We start from the raw sequence: 23,631 nt of genomic DNA, 5'->3' as shown, positions 1-23,631 counted from the left end.
CAACTAATTCTGAAGTAACAATTTAGGAGTTTACATATTTTAGCTGGGTCGTCGCTAAACCTGATGATGTCATGATTTTGACGACCTCATAAAGATTTTTCACCCACCATTCCCACACAGACTGCGTATGGTGGATTTTAAAGGGTGATTTTATTATTTTAGCTCTACATTTTTTATTGTTTCTGGCAAAGGCGAAAAGCTTGTGAAACAAGGATCTGTTTTACAGAAAAAATTAAACTGAACAAGTAGATTAATGATTGCAATTTAGTCCTAAAAAAGACCTTTTGGAGTAAAAGTCCAATATTTCATGGGAAAGAGTGTCGTCGTTCTGCTGAGTGTGAAGCTTCGTGTGGTCACAAGAGCCTGGTTTTTGACTGGGTTTTGTTTTTGGTGCAGAAACATTTAGTAAAAAACTAAAAACAAAAAAAAACACGCCCTTGGGATATGATCACATCCATGGTTCTTGGCAGTATTTTGCATACTTTTGACCAGGGAACATTTTTTTCAACCCGCTGTGGTTTGAGCATTATTGTTAGTTTTCGGCACATTTGCAGTTTTTTTTTTTTCTCAAAAAGAAACAAAAAACCTTTATTATCGTGATCAAATTTAGGATTAGGATTGAATAATGTGTTGGAGGTAATTATTAAAAAAGTATAATCTACCCTCAGGTACAGCATACAGCTGTATATAAATTATTTTTTACTGGTCTAATAGTTAGTAAGTGATGGTAGTGTGACAACTTGAAGGTTTGGTGTATCCACTCATCCTCAACCTGCCTCATCATCTGCTCCTACTTCAGTTGTTGTTCTTTCTCGATCCACTGAAACCGTGAACCATTTCATTTTGCTCAGATACCGAGCTCAACGTTTTCTCATCTGCATTTCCTCGTCAATAAAACATAACTCAAAGCATCATGTTTTAATGCATAGCACCTACACTTGATTCCCTCACACACTAACTCCGAAACGTGGTGTGATGTGCATATTTTATCATCTCGCGTGAGACTGCGAGCGACGGGCTAACGGATTTGTTGGTCTGCTTCTTTTTACGATAAATTTCTTCCTGAACGTCTGTCGAACGTCAACGTGCAAAGTGCTGAGTCCAGAAATTGCCAGATGCTCTGTAGCTCAGAGGAAGTGACACCAAAACCTGACTTTTACTGTTGATGTTTTAGGCAGCTGAAAATGTCCTTAATCCTCTTGTGGCTTTATTGAAAAATAGGGGAAAGTGTTGTCTTCCGATGGTCAGTCGATTCCCAGGAATATGACGACAAAACACCGCACGGCCTAGTGCACACAGCAAGTGGAGTTACGCCGCTAACGACAGTTATTTCCGCATGTGTTGTTCTCCGCCAGAGGTTGGACTGACCCTTGCCCGTGCGGAAGGTGAGCATGGCTGGCTGGCCCTCGCCTGCTGAACTCCGAGCCACCATCAGCACCTCGTAGAGACTGGAGGACTCCAGCTCCGACAGCCGCAGGGTCTTCTCGCTGCCAGGGACACGGACTGTGTGCCAGCTCCCAACCACTGTTCCCATTTCATCGACCTGACACAGACACAGACAGACGGCCACACACACACACACACACACACACACACACACACACACACACACACACACACACACACACACACACACACACACACACACACACACACACACACACACACACACACACACACACACACACACACACACACACACACACACACACACACACACACACAGACAAATACAAACACATGACTCAAAATGAAGAGTAAAACAAAATCATCTGTCTCTATAATCCTCCACGGTTCAGTCTAATTCCGAGCCTGAATAATGGGGGACGGCCTCAGAAACGGTGCCTGTGAGATTTCTGTCACAATTTCCGACTGCGGCAAAACCGAGTCCCGCTGCCAACAGAGTCTCAACTAGTGTCGCTGCTGTTTTATGTTCATGGTGAGCTTATTACTAGGACTTTAAAGAGGAAATGACCAACCTTTCAGTCAGTCCAGGTCCTGGCCATATCTACTTTATTTAATGAACAAATTACATTCGCCCATTCTCAGATGGTTTAGTGCAAAGCACTTGAGAGAAAGGTCACGTCCTATGTGGTAAAAACCGAAATCTGTCTTCGAGGAGTGAAATGCGGCGGCGAGAATGTTCCCCTCACCTTACGGTATTTGACAAAGTAGGCGACGATTGGACTGCCGCCGTCGCGCCCCGCCCTCCACTCCAGATCGTACAGATCGGGCTTGTGAGTCTGCGGCGGGCTGGTGATGATCGGCGCCTCCGGGGTGGGACAGGCGCTGCTCCGATCGGGTGGAAGATCGATCGCGTCGCCAGCGTCGCCTGCGTCTTCGTCGCGGCCCTCATCGCTTTGCATTGGGTGGAGGGACGGCGAGGCCTCCAGCAGCACGCCGGCAGTGGGGCCCAGCTGTGGATCTGTCAACGAGAAATGTAAAGATGAAATATAACTCTGGTCATAACTACAGACGCTCACAGTTCAGCCGGATGCACGACAGTTTTAGTACAAACTGGTAAAATCAAACAAACAGTGAAAAATTGTTCTCCTTTAAAATGCAATTAAATGTAGATGGAAAATATTATAATAATAAAGCAACTTCGATGCAAACATTTCTTTGTCCAGATAAAACTAAACTCTGAGCATTTACTGTAGAGTCAGTGTCTAAACCGCACTTGAGTAACTTTCTCCAAGTGTAAACATCTTTACAAGGAACGGATTTTAGGTTTTGAGAAACAACATTTACAACATAAAAACATGACATATGTCAACAGCAGCTGAGTCTTCTGGGAGCCATTTCAATTTGGGATTATGCAAATAAAGTTGACTACCTTTTTTAGTCTTTAACATACTGTATTTCCTAAATAAGATTATTGTACAATTCCTTTGCCTCCTTCATTACTGTGAATATTTAGTTCTTTTATTAAGAACCTGGTCATGCTGAGTTTGGACTTCACTGAATAAAGCACGATGTAATTAGAGCGGAATGGCACCAACGTTAGCCAGTGACTAACAGAGGTGGCCTCACACGTCAACAGAGGACAACCAGTGCTGGAAAGTTTTACATTCGCAACAAGCATTTGAATCTGCATAAAAAAACAAGAAAAACCTGGATCTCTGCTGCACGGAATAATCGCGCTTTGTTTGTTTTTTTCATTAAACCCCCTCGGCCCGAGCCAGAGAAGTCCACCTGGGCAAATCATGCGAGCCGGGAGTCTTATTGCAGCTGACACCGGTTTGGCACGGCCGGGGTGGAATTTTTCACAGAAGCTTTGGAGGACACCGAGCGCTGCCCACAAAAGTAGGGACCTCTCGACTCTGAGCCACACGCCCGAGGTCAGAGAGCAACATAATTCGATATTAAAGGTTGAATAAGTGGACACGGAGGTCACGGCAGCGAGGCGTGCCGCATGGGCATACTGCAGGGTCCCGGGTCCAGTATCCGGGGGGCGTTGTAGGTGTGTGCGGCACCGGTTCACTTTGCAAAACAAACAGGCCCAGAGCTGGTAACACTAGACCTGATCCTGGGACCGCGGCCAGCTGCCACACATTCCACACGCCAACCATTAAAATACCGGAGAGAATCAGACTCCGGCACTACACTCCGCACTGCTCCTTCCCTCCCTCTGCCCTCCAACACTCTCGCCTTTTCCAAAGCTCTGACTCATAGCTTAACCACAGTTGGGAGCTCCTCCTCCATCACACTGACACAGGAGGAGGCATTTAAGGCCACGGCATTGTCATGGTGGAAAGGAGCGGTGTGGCTCATCCATCCCCGAAGAAAGGTCAGTCCATTAGAGGGGAACAAACCTGGGAGTATATGTGATAGTAAATCACTGAGGATTAACAGCCGAGACAAGAGTCTCAGACTGGACAGAGCTCAACTTATTAGAGCGCAGGTCAATAGAAGTTTGTTTTTTTTATTGCAGAAGTGATGGTCTGGATGGAAAAACAGTTCCTTCCTGATGGAGAAAGCAGGTGGCAGCTGTGAAAGGACTGCAACTATGTTTCTTTATCTATCTGTTGTTAAAATAAACTACTCAATTAATAAGCTTGTTTAATGAAATCGGAAAACAGTTGTACAACAAGTTTTTTTGCTCAGCAAAGCAAAACTGTTGATTAACTCCCTGTCAATCAAATAATCTCTCTCAGCACACGCTGCTGAAACTATATTTCTCTGCTACGTCCGCCTGTCTGGAGCGGTGCGTGTCGATGGGAATGACAGGGAGGAAGCAGTCGGTCACGTGGCAGAGTATAAGGGCACCACATCTCCCCTGTGGCGCGTCCCACTGAACGGATGGAAGCACGGCAGTTGTCACGGTGATGGAAACAGCAATAGAAAACGTGAAAACCAAAACATATATCAGATTGCGGTCTGTGATTAATTACGACAACAGGCTGCAAACACCGACGGCACGGTTTACTTTGAATGCAAAGGGCGTTTGATAAGCCCTGGTGCCTGGTACCTCAAAAAATACAAAACTGACCTCGGAGTGTTTACTTTCTTCTGGGCACGTCCTGCTTATCAGCCTCACGTTCTGTTTTTGTACATCAACGCGAACTGCGGCAACAGATATAAAAAGCTCATTCCTCTCCCCGCAGCCTGTGGAAGGGGAGCAACTGTTCCGCGGTGAAGCCCTCCCGTCCGATTTGTCCTCCCCGTGTACCACATGCAGCTGTATTAATCACTCTGCAGATAGAAGGGCTGAGCTGAGGAATGGGGCCTTGGAGCCGAGCATCTGGGGGAAGGCAAGGAGCGGGGGGGTGCTCGGGGGAGGGTTGTGATGTGTTAATAAATAAAAGGCAGTTGTGTATGATGTTGACAGCTGGGTGGTCTGGTCCTCGTCATAACCCTCCATGGCTACTCCTTTACATTCCAGCGTCCGGGGGCTTATCCCCGACGGCGTGCACAAAGCTCACTCTCACGCTCAAGCGAAGTTCAAGGCTCAGGAGGAGGGCGACCTTGGCCAAACCTTTCCTAACAGCCTCACAAACACGTGCACACTCGCACGCACGCACGCACACACACACACGCGTGCACACAGAGCGAGGGCTCCCTTGCAGATACTGTACATGCAGGCCCACAGAGAACCTGTCTGGCAGAAGGCTTTACTTCTTCTGGCACCTGCAAGATTTTTTCTTCTCATCCCTTTTGTATCTGCAATGTGTGTTTAGCTCGACAAGTCACGAAACAAACTCACGTTTGAAGGAAAAGTCTTATCCCAACCCACAAAACAGTAGGTTTGGTTCCATCTCCTTCAACGTGAGGATTTAGTGCTTTGCTGCGTTTGTAAAACCGAAAAATCTTTTGAATATCTGGCAATGGACTGTCTCTGGGAACTTGTGAGGGCCTTTTTTCACTATTTGACATAGTGCATGATGCTTTGAGTTATGTTTTGACAATCGGTACCTCAGTAAAGAAAATAATCAGTAGCTGTGCCAAACCTTTGAACCAATAAAGATATCCTGTCCTAAACTGTCTTGGGCATTTATTTGTCTCCTGCTGCTCAAGCCATATGGGCACGTGTTACTGTATGCGCACTGACCATTCAGCTATCAGGCCGAACGCAAATATCAAATCGTCAACTGATGGATATTTACCTGATTGTGTTGTAAGCATTCCCTGCGACTGTGCCGAGCCGATCCCGTTGTCCAGGAGACACTGGTACACGCCCGCATCCCGCGGAGTCACGTCTGAGATAACGAGCGACGATCCGGAGATCTGAAAGCGGCGCGATGGCGCGATGGGGTCGGCGTTGAACAGCCATGTGATGTTCGGGGAGGGGTTTCCTCTCGCTGCGCAGGTGAAATGCGCAGAGGAGCCAGGAGGGACAAGCTGGTCGCTCAGGCCCTTCACCACCGACACAGGCTCTGTGGAGGAGAGGACGAGACGTTAACCTCACCGCGGCCATTGGCTGCAGAGGTCCCCACGCAACTGCCTTCCTTGTTTTCGTCTTACCAAGAACATTCAGAGTGTAGTTGGGGCTGATCACGGTCCCCTGCTCGGTCTCAGTAGCGCAGTTGTAACTTCCTTCGTCGCTCCTCGTCACCGCCACAAAGGCCAGGTTGTTGTGCCGCTGTCGGTGAAGAGGCCCCGGTGTGACCTCTTTACCGTTTTGAAACCATTTGGCTGCCGGTGCAGGACTGCCAGACACAACACACTCGAGCGTGAGTGGCTGCGACAGCAGCACCTCAACGGTCACGGAGGCAGTGGGGTAAACTATCCGCACCGAGGAGGGGGCGTCAGAATCTAAACACACAAATGAAGCATGTCAGTGGACGGTAACGGAAAATGCGGCTGAAAACTTCTGGATCTGTATGAAATGCCATCGGACTTACGTTTCACTGATAGCTTGGTACCATGAGGCTGCACGACGGTTTCCCCGGTGACAGGGTTGAGCGCGCCACATTTATACATGCCCTGGTGCTGGACGGAAGCGGAGACGATCTGAAGGTTTCCAGACGGAAGCACTAAATAGTCACCTGAAGAGAGAAAAATAAAGCAGTTTCAATAACGGCTTGCACAGTATAGAGATATTGTGAACTTTACACCATGAGCAGGGGAACGACAGGGGGATTATCGGGTTGTTGTGCGTTTGATTTAATTCGACAATAATAAATATGGCGAAGTTGTGAACTTTCCAGAAATTTAAAAAAAAAAAGGAAAGAAATTCTTTATGCATAGAATTATTAAAAAACAAATGTCGAAAATCCTTTAAGAAAATGTAGTTCTGCTCAAGGATGTGCAACAGTATCTGATATAATGACAAGAGTTCTGAGAAGTGGAAACAGTAAAGCTCAATAAAAATACAAAGAGATTGGTTCACGGTTTTCATACACACCTGTTGACTCTTCCATCCACTCCCCTCGTACTCTTAGTCTGGGCAGCGCTGGAGGGACGCTGTGCGGTAGGGGACACTCTATAAGAACTGCGCTGCCCTCCTGCACTGATAGCGACCGCCGTCGGCCGTCTTCGTACTCTGACATTTCTGCGTGGACAGGGAAGAAGATGATCTCTTCAGTGAGGCGGGAGACATTCAACATGTGCTGCGTAGCAGCGCAGTCAAGGACGGGGGCCAACAGCGCTACTTGAGTTGAGCTTGTTTGTGTTGGACCACTGGGTTTGTTTATTGTTGCAGTGAGTGATTCTGTTTAGCTCGATACAGTTGTAGATCAGGGTCAACCACTTAGTGTTGTGTCCAACAGCAAGCGGCATCCCAGCAGGAACATAACACGCCACACAGGAAACCCCGAGGCTCATTAAGGATGCCGGTCAAGAGGCATCTGGATGGGTGCCCGAGTAAGAACTCGTGACTGCTTCCTTCCCCTCCGCCACTCCGCAGCAGGCGGCCGAAGAAAGGCATTCTTTCTAAGCGTTCAACACTTGCGAAATGGCCTTCCTCTTCTCAAGGCGACTTCCTCTCTTTCTTTACCGCCCTGCTTTGAAGTGGGACGAAGTGTGCACAGAAGGGGTCATTCCCTGCATCCGTACCTGCTATGTCCACGCGCGCGAGGCGGCTGGCGACGGCCGGCCCGTGGTCGAAGCGCGCCACGCACTGATAGAGGCCAACATGGCCCGGCTTAAGGGAGGAGATGGTGAGCGAGCCGCCGTTGAGCTCCACGCCAGGCAGCGTGTCCTGGTCCAGGGGAAGGCCTCTGAAGCGCCAGGACACCGTCGCCGACGGAGGATCCGCTGAGCAGCGCAGGCGAGCGACAGAGCCCCGACTCTGAACCAAGGAGGCCGGCTCGGAGCTAAAAGAGGGATATTGAGCTGGTGAGGAGAAAGAAAACAGGTTGAGAATGGTCAATCGGTAATATTATCATAGATGGTTAGTTAGTTACATAACAAATCGTCCAGGACAACAAAACAACAAATGTAACTATAGCTAAAATATGTCATTCTGAGAGATATTATAATTTGTCATTTTTGCCAAACAAATTAAAACCAAAACCCCAGATGTTTTGAACGTAGCATTAAAAAGTCACACATTATTCTTTTAAATTTGCAATTGCAGGAGAAACGTTAGACTTAATTTGGAGTTCTGTATGTGGCCAGCCCGTTTTCACAAAAAGGAAATGCATCACTCCCATGAGACGATGGTATCTCAAGATGGACAACACAACAGCGCCACAAAAGTGAAGCCATACATATTTATTGCCCCCTTGGCTGGCTGCAGTGTAGGCCATAAGCCCCTCCCCCTCCATGTTGGCAGGTGGCACGTGCCAAACAAAAAGCAATACACTCACGATACAAGTGTTCTTTCTGTCTTTTTAAGATGTTCCTATCAAAACTAATGTTTGTTCAAACATTCATTTTGAGATGATTTTAACCAGTTATTTGATGCTATAAAAATGGCGTGAGGCGGCATGATTGACAGCTGAGATTGACTGGTGATTGGTCGGGTGGGTGTACTGATGGGACTTTGATACAGTGATCACCACGACTCCTAATTCGCTATTAAAACCCTGCGATCCAGGACATGTTGTCTTTTTTTATTTTTGTACAACGGGAGAAAGTGGAGACGTGTTGTCCACCTTAAGACAGAGTCCTTTGTCTCCCATCTCTTTTGAACTCGGTGTTAGAAAACAACTTACATGAGCAGCTGATGAGCAGAGACTGGCTGAGACACAGCACAGTGGACAGGAGGACCCTCAGGCCACTGTCCATGGTGCCCTTTGACCCCTGTCAGCAGCCGTGTCTTCCAGCACGTGCACCTCCGTCTGTCCAGCAAACCTGCGACACACAGAAGAGATGAAAACACTACATTAAACCAGCGCTCAGCATGGGATTAATAACAGCGTGTGCAAAGGAACAGGTGCGACCGAAATAAACTGCAAAACAAGCTGAGGGGAAATTTTAGAGAGAAACAAATCCAGTAGGTTCCAAATGAATTTCTTTTCGACAATCCTTCTAATCTTCACAACGCATCCTCTTCACACTCTCCTTGATCTCCCCTCCCTCTCCTCTGACCCTTCTCCTCACCCACTTCAGTCTCCATGGAGGCCTCTCTGCCCCCCCCCCCCCCGCTCCTCTCCCCTGCAGGGAGGCTGAGATCTCGCGCTAATGGAGTGGCTGTGGAGAGACTGTCGCCTCACTCTTAATATCACTCTCTTGTCACACTGTGCTGCTCCCCCATAGGTTCACTGTAGCCTGAAGTGCAGGCCGAGGGCGCGCACACAAGGAGACGAGAGAAGAGCCAAAGTGAGAGACAGAAAAGGAGTGGAGGGCACGTAATTAGGAGCATTCCTCTATCCTTTTCAACCCCGACCCCCTCCGACTGCGGCACCTCCTCCTCCTCTTTCTAAGAGTAATCCGGGGTGGCTTTGATCCCAGGTTGCTGGTTGGTAACCAGGGTTCGGGCCTGAGGCCAGGGGGACAATGGCCGTCCAGCTGTGATATTCACACTGGCGTTTTTTGGTGGTTCGCAGACGTTAGCGGAGAGGCCGACCGGGGCTGAGGGGTGGGTCGAATTAAAAGGATGATGTCTGCGTGGGATCAGTGATGCAGAACAGGTTTTCGAACCCTCCAACTTAAACATTGTTTCATCTGCCCAACAATCAAACAGGTCAATTTGTTTAGCCTCCTCTCAGGGTCGGCGTATAGATACAAGGAGTCGGTCTGAGTGGGCAACTGAATATATTCACTATTGATTGATTTATTGATTACTTTTTTGGCCAGAACACTCTTCCAAAGGGACCTCTCCAAAACACTTTGAACGCTCTGAACGCTCCAGATATTCAATTCGCAGCTATGTGAAACAGAGAAAAGCAGAAAATCTGGACCATCTAAATTTTCAAAAAAAAAAAGCCCAAATCATTTTGTCTGATAAATGACCTACATGATCGATTGTCAAAAATTTCGCCACTGGTCGTGAGTGATGCTCTGCAGACATCCGCTCCTCTCTGATCTGACCAACGAGACACAGATGCTCCATTCACGTGCCCGTTCTCGCTTCTCTTCATCTGGCTCGCTCGGTCTCTCAGAGGGCAACATGAGAGGAGGAGGAGAGAAGAGGCAGGAAATAATAAACTCTCTCAGCTCCTGGCTCACGCCCCCTTCTCACCCGCCAGGTCAAAGGTCAGGGTGGAGCAGAGAGAGAGGGTGAACCAGCGGGTGTCTGGTGGCCCTGGACCAGCCCCCAGAGGTCACCTCAACCTCTCTGTTTCACTCACACACACACACACACACACACACACACACACACACACACACACACACACACACACACACACACACACACACACACACACACACACACACACACACACACACACACACACACACACACACACACACACACACACACACACACACACACACACACACACACACACACACACACACACACACACACACACTCCTTCAAGAAAAACTGGCAAAAACAATCACAGCTCTTTCTCAAAAGTTCAAATTGAAGTTTCGAGTCTGACTGAATTACAAAAAAAAACAAAAACAATCTGTAATTCTGATCTCGGGACTGGACATACCACATTATGGATGTGCTGTACGCTCTGTATTTCGGGCTCCAGTTTTTAGTGTGTGCATTCTCATTCGGGCAGATCAAACCCACATCTTTCAGGCGAGCGTTTCTGCATCCCACGAGTTGCAACAGGCCTTGCGCACTGGCCCCATGTCATCAGTGGAAACTATCTTTCTCCCTCTGCCGGAATAATGATATATAATTACAATAATTAACAACAGTGCTATAAAAATCTGCAACCAAGCGCAGGCACATTGGTCCACGGTACCATGAGAACCCAGAGCCGATTCTGTAACTCTCTCTCTTTTTATCTACCTTTCTCGGCCCCTTTTATTTCAACCGTTCACTTCCTCCCAGCGGGGGTAGCAGTTGGGCACCACGGCTTCCTCGCGGTGCCCTCGTGTAAACACACACACTCACACACAAAGCTGCCTATCTGCTCCATCGATCTGGCGCAACGAGGAAACACAGGGGCATCATTCCTGCCTCTTATCTGTTTGGCTTTCCTCTGACATCCGCCGCCATGAAGCCGCCTCGGTGGAGACAGACACTGTGAGGATATCTTGTATCTTGTATCCCTCATCGCAGAGAGCCGTCCCGATGCTGGCAGCGCTGGCTGCGTGGAAAAGGCAAGTCCTGCTTCCTCCCGAGCAGACGCCCCACACAAAAGGCTGGGGTGGCCCTTTGACAAAGGGAAAGTCCCTGTCAAATGAAGTCTGATCAGCCGAGCTGAGAGCCGTCTCCTCTCTGGTCCAGTGTGGATCTCCGGCCAGCCCACTCCCTCGCTCCTCTGCTCCCATCAAAACACCAGACTATACAGCTTACAGGAAGAAAACCCTGCGTTCCAAATTTCCTCTGCCGATCCCAACTCCGATCTTGTGTTTCTCTCTGTTTTTGCACTTACGTCGGAGACGCATGTCCATTCTGAAAGCTGGGTCAACCGGCTATAAATTGAAGAGACGTCCTGCGTTCCACACAGAGTTGTTGAAAACGGATACACAGACACAGGGAGACAGTTCATGAAAATAAATGAGGTTAGTGTAGTGTCAGTGAGTTCAAGTGGAAAAGTTCCCCGTTTTCTGGGGGGTGGGGGTCGACCCATGTATGTTTGGGAAATGTTTGACTGACACCTGGCTTAAGTGTGTGAAAGCGAGGAAAAAACAGCAGTCTACCTAGCGCCTTGTGTCCCTCTCTCTGGCTTTAAAATGACTATTATTATTATTATTTTATCTGTCACGCTCCCTTCCAGGCGAATCCATTCTGAAGACATACCGTACTGTGAAGACGCTGAACCTTTATTTATCTATCTTGGGAGTAATACAAAACTCAAGACATGGCAACAGCACCATCCATCCCCTTGTAGGACAAGACCGATCCCTGGTGATGACACCGGAAAAAATAAACACACTGACAGGCTGCCCTCAGGGAAGGGAAGGGAGTTCGAGTTCGGGGGGTGGGGTGGGGGTTAGCACCTGCACTTCTTTTTAGGCCTCTTCTCGGCAGGAACTACTTAAAGCCCCATCTGCCCCCATGTGGGGCTGGCCCATATCCCTGTCATATTGGGTAAACAGGGACAAAGGCAACACGGCGGAGCATCAAAGACCTGGAGGGCAGAGGAAGAACAGGTCACAACTGGTGCTGCTGGCTGAGGAAGGGGCCCGGCCTCTCCGCTTCACACCGCCGCACAGCTGAACGACAGCCAGCGGTAAAACAGCAGCTCCGACTCCGATTGGACAACCGGGGCCCGAACTCCGGAACCGCCACGGCGATCGATGTACCTGAGCGGTGCAAATCCAATAAATCGGAAAGGTTTATCTCCAGAATAGAGAGAGAGAGAATTGTAACAAGTGGCCATTAGGCTCAGAGTCGGAGATCAAGACTTTAATGGCGAGGGAGCAGTGGGGTCAGGTGGAAGAGAAAGAGCAAGTCTTTTCTGGTATGATGGTCTAATCTGACATGTGTGCTGAAGCTGATTCACATGCTATACCCCAAACCTGTCTGCACTCGCCCCACATCTCACTGACAGAGGATCTGCAGCACACACATTCCTCAGTTCCACAGAGAGAGACAGACAGACGGACAGACAGAGAAACACACACACACACACACACACACACACACACACACACACACACACACACACACACACACACACACACACACACACACACACACACACACACACACACACACACACACACACACACACACACACACACACACACACACACACACACACACACACAGAGAGAGAGATGGGAGATAAATTCAGAACAAGAAGATGAGAGGCAATGGGGGGAAAAAAAACATACAAGGGAAACTAGAAAGGAAAGAGGAGTGAAAGGAGGTGGGGGTGTGAAGAGGTGAAAGATTCACTGTTGGGTGAAAAAAGCTCAGACTCATTTCTCCTCCCTCTTCATGTGGCTCACAGATAGAGACGTACAGATAATGGCTGCCTTTCGCATCGGCGCGGCTGCCAGAACTGACTCCATGATTCGCCCGAACTACGTTTAGCTCGCCTGCGAAATTTGGGAAGAGCGTCCAAAGAGACAAGACTCCATATAGACCATTATACGCTGAGGGCAGCACGGGGCCCGCAGAGGAAGCGGAGTGGTGTGGCCTTACTCTGTCTGATTAGAGACTGAGACCTTCATTAAAAGTGGGACCGACTTACAGAAGGGAAGCGAGCTAAAGAAAGGGAGAGAAAAAGAAAGAGAGACATGGTTTGGAATCAACTGAGGGAATTACGACGGTAGCGAGCTTCCTTTTTGTTTTCCCTTGAGAAGCGGGGAGAAAAAATTACATCTGAGGGGTTTATTCCATGCCCTTGTCTGAACCTGACATCCTGCAGAAAGTTAAGTCGAGTCTCCTCAATAAATCATTTGAACTAAGTGGGTTCTGCGGCAGACAAATGAGACAGATCTTCGGGGACAGTCTGCTTTTTTCAGACACTGCCGTCTCTCTGTGCGCCTGCAGGAGGACGGGGCATTAGCAGTCCGGGAGGCACGGGGTGACGGCGGGGCCAAGCGGGTCCCAGAACTCGGCCGACGCCGCAGCCCTGACGACACCACCGTGGTGTGGGATCAGATGAGAGCAGGAATGAAAGGAGAGGCCCCCGGGGATCAGACAGTCACATCCCACAAAGCCCTGTTTACCAAGGACACACATACCCTTCCCCTCCGTTCCTCCCCCCAACGCCTCCGCTCACCAAAGCCCGACCCTCCCAAAGTGCCAGGGCCGGGACCTGGGAGACAGCGCTAATTCCGCCCCGAGGCCTGTTGGCCGTGGACACAAACGGGGGGGGGGGGGGGGGGGGGGGGGAGAAAGACTGAGACGGTGGGAGAGAGAGAGTGGGGACTGAATGGTACAGTATGTAAGACCCGTCTTAATTGGAGATTGTTCTGCAATTTCTTGTTTTCCCTGGGAATTGGTGGGGAGGAGGGACGGGAGGGTGGGGAGGCGCGGCTCTTTCCCAAGGTCCTGAACAGCGGCATTAACCATGGGGGCGAAACTCAATAGCGGCCTCGGACACTGGAAACAGATCCCCGGGTATCGCCACCATACAAGTCCACCTCGGGACCTTTTGCAAAGCGCATGTAACTAACAACCCTTCCCCATTGTCAAAAGCTCTGTAGGCCCTTCCGGCTGATTTCACAGGCCTTTGAGCCCACAGGGGAACGTCTGTTCAGACGAAAAGGTAATTCTGATGGAGAGGAGGAATGCACAAGAGGGCCTTCTCGCCTCCGGGGTATGTTATAACACTGATCTCCAACATGTGCCAAGAGTCTGATTCATCACGCCAGGCGAGAGGGGAGCTGGGATTGTGCAGCCGTGGCACCGAGGCAGAGGAGGCCACAGATCCACATTCCTCAATATCAGCCCTGATTAGAGAGACGAGCGAAAAAAACCTGTTGATGCAGGGGAGGGAAGAAATCGCTGAGATTTGCCAAATGTCCACCTTCTCTGGGGGAGCCGAGACACTGTCTGTTGTGCAGGCTGTGAACCATGGGCACGCAGGGATCTGATACGATCTGATCTGTACGGGACAGAGCCTGAGCTCCACAGCGAGGCCGGCCGAACAAAAACAAACACATTTAAAAAAAGGTTAAAGTATAATTAGTCTTCGGCAACTCCACAAATCTCTTGCAAAAACCCAAACAAGCAAAGCAGCTCCCTTGTATGTACAAGTGTGAGGACCCGAAGATAAATACGGAGTCGTCCCAAACAGAGTGCGCAAACGCTTTATTTAGTTTGTCTAAATGTTTATCCGTCTCGCCGTGTAACACTCCGCGCTTGTTGTGAGGCAATTGAGTGATCGCAAAACAAACTCGGCGGTGACACACACACACACACACACACACACACACACACACACACACACACACACACACACACACACACACACACACACACACACACACACACACACACACACACACACACACACACACACACACACACACACACACACACACACACACACACCATCCGAGTTTCCACTTCTGATCAAATCGTAAAAACATGTTCAGGGTCCAGGCCGCTCAGTGCTGCAGCGCTGGAGATGAGAAAAGAGCTTTCGGTGAACATGACGCAGTGTCCCGGCGTTGCCAGGAGAAACACAACCTCATGACAACAGCAAAACAGAGCAATAACACAGGAAAACCGTGGCGCATGCCCGCGCGGTGCATTCTCTATATAGGTCCGTGTGTCTTCACGACCGTGGGAGACGCCGATTTATCGCCACTCGACTCAAGTCAGGCGAACCAGAAATGCGTTTCCTATCCATCACCGGGCAGAAGCGCACACCGCGGCGAGTTGTGCGCCTGCTCCATCTCTTGGGATTCGCAGAACAATGCAGAAGGCCGGAACCCGCCATGTGTTTTTATCCCTCGGACTTAAAATTCCTCCGCTCACTGTGAATATCTTTCGCAAATAAGGGGTTCCGTCGCTCCCTCAGGGGCCACATCTTGGATGAGGGAAGGCCCAAAATGGCACCCATGACCACAAGCCTGGAGGCAGGCAGGCGGCAGCAGCAGCAGCAGCAGCAGCAGCAGCAGTACCCACACTGCCTCGCACTCTGATCTGGGAGAAAAACAGCCCTTCAAACAAGTAGCCTGTTTGTCAGCCAGAGGGGAGTGCCAGCCACTAGTTTTGCCTTAATATAGTCTCGCTGATCCTTGCGCTGGCTTTTCTACAGCGCACACATTCTAGTTTGCAAAAAAAGGAACATGTCTGATGTGACTTATTGGCTCAACATCTGAAATAGAAAGTTGCGGTCGCACTAAGTTTCGAGAAGAAAAGTCTGCTCACTCTTTGGGGCCTGCGCCGAAGCGGCGGACCGAGTCTGTCAGAGTCGGTCGGGTCGGATGCAGGAAGGGGAAAAGTAATGGATCTTGCAAACAGGAAGACGCTGAGGATGCAAAAAAAAAATTCCCCTCACATGTTCTGAAATACTAGAGCTGTCAAGCAAGGGTCCGGTTCAGAAGTTCACTCATCGAAAATCCTCCCCGGGGCTGAGGAATCGTTCAGAGAACTCCGCCAGCCGAGGGGTCTCATCGAGCATTTGCTGGGAAATTATGAGAAAAAATGAATAGTTGTTTTTTGAAGGGGAGGCGAGTGCTGCCACGTCGAACCCCCCCGGGAGGGCCCTTTGTTCTCTCTCATGCATGTGGTGTCCTGCATAATGAGCATATAATAAAAAGGCATCCACAGAAAGTAACAAACATCAAACCCTGTGGCAGAAAAAAAGAAGAAAAAAAGGAGAAGACTGTGCTTCGCGGCAGCTCAGGACCTGTTGCCTTTTGGTCTTTACATCAAGCCCAGCAGCTGTGTATCAGATTTGATCTGAGCCAAGAGAACATAACTTTTTCCTACAGTAAAAAAACCACGGTTTCGATCGACGTGTGTCCTTGCGGTGTCACACAGACCAGCTCTTGACCATCTGCTGTTGAGATATTTTCAATATCTCTGGCCGCCATGGACGGTGATTTTTTTTTCTCACGCAGCGCCGAGCTTGAGGTATTGGTTTACATTCCCTTATCATATTGAGAACACAGACATATACATTTAGTTCGAAGCCTGCATTTCAGTTACATTAACGCAAAACAAAACATCTTCCGAGAAGAAGCAGACCACCTCGCCCCCCCCCCCCCCCCCCCCCCCCACGCCCGTCTCCAGCCCCGCACGGCTTCGTCCCGCTGCATTTCAGTGGCTGCCTGCAACATCTGTTTCTGCTGCTCCAAAAAAACTGTTTGTTTGTCTTAACAATTACGCCCCGATGTTTCTCATTTCATTTCTCGAATCTCTCGAAAGTCATTATCCAGTTTCAGGTCCTTCAGGGCTCCGAATGTTCAGAAACTCAACACGGCCATCTGTTGAAAGCGGGTGTATACATCGGGCTACAGTCGGCCCACCTTTGACATTTCGGACGCGCTGTACTAGAGGAAGCACGCAGCCTATCTGTGACCTCCTGGAGTAACATGCTTGCGTAGTGCAGCGCCGGGCTGTTTGGATAATCTGTCAGAGTCGCGGGGGGACATGGGAGAAGTGTGTGTGTGTGTGTGTGGGGGGGGGGGGGGGGGTCCCACCGAGAGACATGTGCGTTGTGTGGTTAAAGTAATGACGGTGTGAAGCCGGAGGGAGCAGATAAGAAGTGCTACTAATGACAGCTCGGCGTAAACACGGGTGACACCTTCAGCTACTGCATTAGCCTTCATGGCTGCTCCAACACAGCTCCACTCACAGCTTGTCCTCGGAATAAATTTAGGGGAGGGAGAGGGAGACCGACAGTGGAAAGCAAATCTTTTTTGTGTGTGTGTGTGTGTGTGTGTGTGTGTGTGTGTGTGTGTGTGTGTGTGTGTGTGTGTGAGCACTGCAGCTGCAGGGTGCTCTCACCAACCCAGCAGTCACAAGAACTCAAACTCTTTCTCTGACCTGCCCATCTTTCCCATCAACCCCTCGCTCATGGCTGCTGGGTGTTGTCAATCAGCACCCCCCCCCCCCAGCTCCTTGAACATAGGGGCTGCTTGGCAAGCTGCCCACAACTCCCCTCTGTCCATCTAATGGGGTCTGAGCTCTGCGCCTGTCCTTGACGAATGAGAGCTGAAGCTCACAGAGTAAAGGCCAGCGTTAGAAAATGGGGGGGCCGCAGTATGACTCAATCCCCGAGCAATGAGAGTAAAAGGATGACTATGTGTCGACAGTTCAAAACAAGCCAGGTTTTGGTTTGGGAACAGTTGCTCGGAGGGTCAAACATCAACCACGCAACGCTACACTAAATTCTACTTTGTTATACTGAGGAGCTGAACTGGATTAGCCATCAGGGAAAGATTTAGAAAACGAGTAAGACCTAATTCCAGTGGTCAAAATATTGTTAGGGATGATGAAAAAATAAGGTGGCTGCTCGAAATTCAGATTTCCCCTCCCGCCCGTTTTTATGACCCTCAGCACATCTCGACCAAAGGTTGATCTTTCGCAGCGATAATATGACAGACCGCGGCGCAAAACCAAATAAACAACCAATGCCGCACTGTGATTTAGGGTTCGACTTCACGTGCGTTCGCTTTAGGGCCAGGCCTGAGGTTTGCTCCCCGGCCTCAGATCTGTACACGGCCCAGAAGGCAGGAGAATGTGGGAGGTGCCCAAAATATACTTTAGTCATCCATTTGGACACACCCTCTCTCCCACCGCACTCACCTCGGAGACAGATATCCGTCCACTCATCCATCTCTGCCCGTCTCCATAAGTAAAGCTGAATGTGAACACTTCCATTTCACAATCATATTTATCTTAATAAAGTGATTCATCGTTTTTTTCTCCAGAACTTCACAGAGATTTTTAATTACTAATGATATTAAACGGAGTAAAGAGTCCCGTCTGAGAAGCCGAAAGCGACGATTGCTTGACATGTCTGCTTGAAAGATGACAAACCTGGAATCACTTATCGCCCTTTGAAGTCAGCCGATTGTCAATCAGTTAATCGACTTGTCGTATTCAACCGCGCTTCCTGGTTTCACCTTCATTCGACGAGCATTCGTCACTGCCGGAGCAAACGTGGTCGCGTGATTATAAAGCTGCACTACAAAATAAAAATCAAGAGGGCCATTATGAGAGTGCAGGGGCTGGTACCATTACACATGCTTACATTCAAATTGCCCACTTAACATAGTTCTTCTCCTACAGCAACATGTGTTGGTCATTAGCGAGCACCCTAATGGCTCGAACATTATTCAAACTCGCCCTTAATGGCGCAGTTGTGCTTTGTTCAGGTCCGTCTGATAAAAGCCGTGGCTCTAATGGTTTATTAATTTCCCTGCAGTCAAAAAAAACCACACTGGGAAAACTAAAGAAATTATTCTGAGGCTCTGTTGTTGTCTGATTCAATCACATTCCTAATATATAGATACTGTGGGGGATACATATTACAACAGGGTCAGTTATTACTAAAAAATACTCCGCAGAGCTGCAACACTTACTCGATTAGTAATCAAATCAATCGCAAACTATTTTGTTGACTGATTGATCGGTTTGAAAAGTAATTTTCATGAAAAAAACAAAATTCTCTGATTTCAACTTCTCTGATTGTGAATGTGTTCTGGTTGCTTTGCTCCTCTGTGACCATGAACTGAATATCTTTGGTTTGTGGACAAAACAAAACTTGTTGGCTTGGGAAACGCATTCAACATTTTTCACTATTGGATGACATTTTATGGACCACACTAATAGATTAATGGAGAAAATAACCGTTGCCCTGGCCATGTAGCTTGGATTTCTTGTAATTATTTCCTTTTCCATTCAGCAGGATGCCGTCCTGAAATAGTTATCCAGCACGCAACACAAGACGACTGACAGCAAAAAGCGTCTTTCTGCAATCTACACCATATCTCTAATTATCGTTCAATTCAAAATAAACGTTGTCTTGCTTCGCGCCAGTGTCAAAGGGCAAACTTACAGCGAGGAAAGCAGTGACGCGGAGGCGGAGAGGCCAGTTTCCTCCACAGACTGGCCGGAATGCAACGCAAGCCACGGGACACGTTGTGGTTAGAGCGGGGGAGAAAGCTATTAAAGGAACTGGTGGAGTGAAATAAGATAGAATGAGGCAGGTCTGAGGGAAGATGGCCACAAAAAGAACAACACTATGACACCTAAGAAAAGAAAAAAAACAAGCAATAGGTTCAGTATCAGAACCTGAGGGAGGTGAACGCCGTGCAGGCCCGAACCCAAAGAGCAAATCTCTCTCTGCCGCTTGTCAAAAGCTCACCCAATATCGGGGGGGGGGGGCGAAAGGGTCTGAAAGCCATCGGAAGTGTCTCCTTGTCCCCCGTGGACGCAACAATGCACGAGCAACTGTTTGAACTTGAAAGTGTTTTATCCGGGAGCAGCCATGTGTGTCCCACTGACTGGATGTCATGCATTCGAGAGGGATCCAGGACTTTGTTCTCCAACAACTTTTAAGTGCTGGGTTTTCTGAGGGTCGACTTGCCCCCATGTAACACAAGTCTCCGCGAGGCGCTGAGGATGGGGGTGACCAGCGGACAGAGGGACGCGACAAACCTGTCTCTGCAGTCAAATCGTTACAGTCACGTTTTACTCTGTCATCCTTTTTTCTTTAATTTCTGCTCCGAAGATGAAAAAAAAAAAAATCTATTATCCAAATCACATTTTGTCTGTAGCTTAAAAAAAATAAAAATAAATATATTCATGTGTATGTTTTAAAGTGTCATCCTCAAAGTTCCTGATATGCAGCGGAGCGGATCACAACACAGCGAGACCTGTGCAGAAAGAGCTCCTCGTGCACACAACTGCCCAGGCCGTCCTGGGCTGTTTGCAGTGATTTTTTTGGGGGGGGGGGGGGACAAATCAAATTCAAATCGATTCTGAGGAAGAATGTGAAATAAGATCAGATGAGAAGTGAGCACACTGCTGTTTGATGATCTCAATCAGACAACGTTCACACATCAGCTTCTCCCTCCTGTGTTTTGAAGACTCCCCCCTTTGCCTTTATCATTAGTAACTGCCCTAATACTTTATCCCAAAATCTAAAAATATATATATATTTTTTAAAGCATGTCAGTAAAAACCATGACACTTTCATTCGAGCAGACAGGTACCGTGACTTGTGTTTTGCTTTGCCCAGTGATTTGTGCACTTGCCAAAACTTCACATCAACATAACCAAACCCACATTTATGACCCCCCCCCCCCCCCCCAGGGGATTCATCTGAAACAATAAAAGGCTCTCTGTCTTTGGGGAGGGAGAAGAGAGAGAGAGAGAGAGAAACCCTTCAAATATTAGTCTAAGCCACAGTGTTTCTGCTCAGTGGTAAATGTGGCAGAGAGTTGGCTCCTGAATTTGGATCCATAATAACAATAATAATAATAAAGTTTAACTTTAGAACAGAGTCACGTTTTCATGTGTATACCTCCAGTCCGTGTTCACCCTTTAAGACTCGAGACGCCTCTCTTGTCAATGAAAGGACATATTTGCTATTCCTAGAAGAAGAAAGAAGAAGAAGAGTTCTTTCATCTCTCAAAGCAGAACGCAGCCCGCGGGCCATGTGTTTCCATCTGGGGCCAAGTCCGGGGCCTCCGGGGCTGTTTACCCAACAAACATTTGGGGCATATTCTTGCACTTTGTTCATCTCGAGGAGCTCACGACGCCCGAGGATCTTTGACCGATTGCGTCCGCGTCTGACGAGTGTGAGCCCCGAAGTCAACACACTCCAAACCGCAACACGACATCCGATTCAGGCCACACGTTCCATAATAAAGCTTATTATAAGGGGGGGAAGTCGTGTCACTGTGACGAGGCCAACGTTGACTTTTAAAGAGCAGATGTGAGCTATGTGGAGTAGTTGGAGGCAGACAAAGTCTATATAATGGTCAATATTACATGTATAATATATTCACGGATAAACAGAAATATCATATTCATGTCGGCGCGTGTTCCCACCGAGCCGCTGCTCTCCACTACACAAAGTGAAGAAAGCGCCGTGATTTATTTATTGTTTTTTGAAGGGGGGGGGAACAGATAAACCGACACTACTGAACTCTGACCTCTTTTGACGCCAACTATTAGCCCGGTCGGCCCGGCGCGCACACCGGAGCTTCCCCCTGCGCCTCTCCCGGGCCAGCGAGGCGACCGGCCGGCCCGGGACTGCCCCCCTCGGTCCCCCCTCTCTCCCCGGGCCCTTACCTCTCTCGCAGGAGGGCAAACGCCGCCGCAGCCGTCGGGAGAACTAGGAGCGGGACGCATTCTCCTGGTGCCAGATCCGCACGGGGCCCTCCACTAGACGCGGGCGGAGAGCGCGGGGCGCCGGGAGGAGCATGAGAGCAGCCGGCGGCGGAGGTGGAGGTGGAGCGGGGCGAAGGGAGCGCTCGGAGCCGCGGAGCGGCGCGGGGCTGTCGGGGGGCCAAGGTGCGGCGACGACCCGAGGTGTTCGTCCGCGAAGTCCGTGTGTTTGGACGAAGAACGCGTAACTCCCCGGCTCGGTGCGCGCACACACACGTTCTCTTCCGTCTCTGTGTCCGACCCGTTGTTCGCTCGCTTCCCTCCAGTCGCTCGGCTCCGTCTCCTCCTCAACACACACGCATCTCTGAAGCCAGTGTCGAGTTGCTCAGCAAATCACGGCCGCGGCGAGGCTGCTCGTCGACCCAGGAATGTCCCAGCCCCGCAGCCCAGCGCGGCTCCTGGAGGGGAGGGGGGCGGGGGGGGGGGGCATGTAGACTGGGCATTAACAAGTTTTACAGTCCAACCAGGGGGAAGAAGAGAAGTCGACAAGGACTTCCTCCTCTGTGCACCTGAGGAGTTACCTGTGTGACCAGGATGTTAACCCACGGTCACACGTCGCCGTGCTTCCGATTCAATACTCTCTATTTAAATTGGCATAGTTCACACTTTAATGAACATTGAATCACTCAAAACGTACAATGATCTTTGCTTGATTTTTTTTTTTTAGTTGTCCATGTGGATCGACGAAAGACTGCATAAAGGCACGATATGATGTATCAATAACTAAGACAGATTGAAAACAGATTACTTGAAATAATAAACCAATGCAAAAAGTTGTATTGTTTTTTTTCTCTCTCACCTGTTACAGATATGATTTATTGTAGTTTGTACTTTTCACCATTCAATGGTTTTCTCGTGCAGGCAGGTTGATCATCATGATCGATTCCATGTTTTAATCCTAATAATTCTGTTGACAGGAGGACAGAAGGTTGGTGTCATGATCACTTCCGTCAGATTGAAAGATTGAACTTTACGCTAAAGATGACAATTTGAACCATTTGTTTACATCCACTACATGGATGAGTGCAGTGTTTACATTTCACTGTTACTTCTTCCATTTGTATCTTTATCCTAACAGTTGGAGGCAGTTTTTTTATTATTAACAAGAACAGACTAAAGGTACTAAGGAAGCCACACACTTTAGATTGCCTCTGCCTTAACCTTCACTGAGTAATACCCTTCTGGTTAGGAGCGTGATAGTTCCATCTACTGCACAAACAGCCTCTATCCCAGTACTGCCTCAAAGCCATAAAAGCAGGTCCCCCCCTTTTTTCCCCTTTTTTTTGCAGTGGAATACACTGTTCCTTAATCCAGCTCTCACTGGGCCCATTGAATTGAATCAAAGTTATGTGGGAGGGGGGTGTTTAAACAGCTAATAGCTACGGGTCATTTCTGGCATCGGACCTGCTGGTTGGATGTAGTCTGAATGTTGGTTGGCTGCAGCCGTTTCCTGGTCGCTAGGTGAAATGCCTGCACAGAGAGACGGGGGGGGGGGGGCTGTGAGCGAGAAACAGTCATCTGTTGTGCGTATGGGCATGAGTAAACAGCATAATCATCTTTGAGGCAGTAATTATGTGCTCCAGCTTTGGCTGGGCGGCGGCGGCGGCGGCGGGCCCACCCTGCTTCAGACAGCAGGTGCAGCTCACCATCTGACAGCTGACTTGGATGGAAGGTGTGATCCAATCCTCCCGGGGCCGGGTCGACCCAGTGAGGGCCCTTCAGGCCATGACGGGCCAAAGCCAACAAACCAGCAAACCTCTGACACAGGAGGAGGAGACAAAAACAACACGCAGGAGGCGGTGGAGACGAGGCTGATGAGGGACGGATGCCTCAGCTCTGTTTTCATTAACCACACC

General features: G+C 49.0%; 1 protein-coding gene across 1 annotated transcript in view; it reads right to left on the bottom strand.

Moving 5' to 3' along the window:
* cdon (cell adhesion associated, oncogene regulated) overlaps window positions 1-22,175 on the bottom strand; it is a 31,428-nt gene extending 9,253 nt beyond the window's left edge. Inside the window, exons 1-9 of the mRNA XM_035623371.2 lie at window positions 21,680-22,175; window positions 8,601-8,739; window positions 7,498-7,776; window positions 6,848-6,994; window positions 6,345-6,488; window positions 5,965-6,255; window positions 5,607-5,876; window positions 2,154-2,425; window positions 1,369-1,543 (exon numbers count right to left, since the gene is read on the bottom strand). Of these exons, the coding sequence (XP_035479264.2) occupies window positions 1,369-1,543; window positions 2,154-2,425; window positions 5,607-5,876; window positions 5,965-6,255; window positions 6,345-6,488; window positions 6,848-6,994; window positions 7,498-7,776; window positions 8,601-8,673 (1,651 nt within the window). The 5' untranslated portion in view covers window positions 8,674-8,739; window positions 21,680-22,175. The remainder of the gene's footprint in view (window positions 1-1,368; window positions 1,544-2,153; window positions 2,426-5,606; window positions 5,877-5,964; window positions 6,256-6,344; window positions 6,489-6,847; window positions 6,995-7,497; window positions 7,777-8,600; window positions 8,740-21,679) is intronic.
* Between the last annotated feature and the right edge of the window lie 1,456 nt (window positions 22,176-23,631).

The sequence above is a fragment of the Scophthalmus maximus genome, chromosome 11, assembly GCF_022379125.1.
Source record: "Scophthalmus maximus strain ysfricsl-2021 chromosome 11, ASM2237912v1, whole genome shotgun sequence".
Taxonomy (NCBI): Eukaryota; Metazoa; Chordata; class Actinopteri; order Pleuronectiformes; family Scophthalmidae; genus Scophthalmus; species Scophthalmus maximus.
The sequence above is the reverse complement of the archived record's forward strand: the minus strand, read 5'-3'. Positions and strand labels throughout refer to the sequence as shown.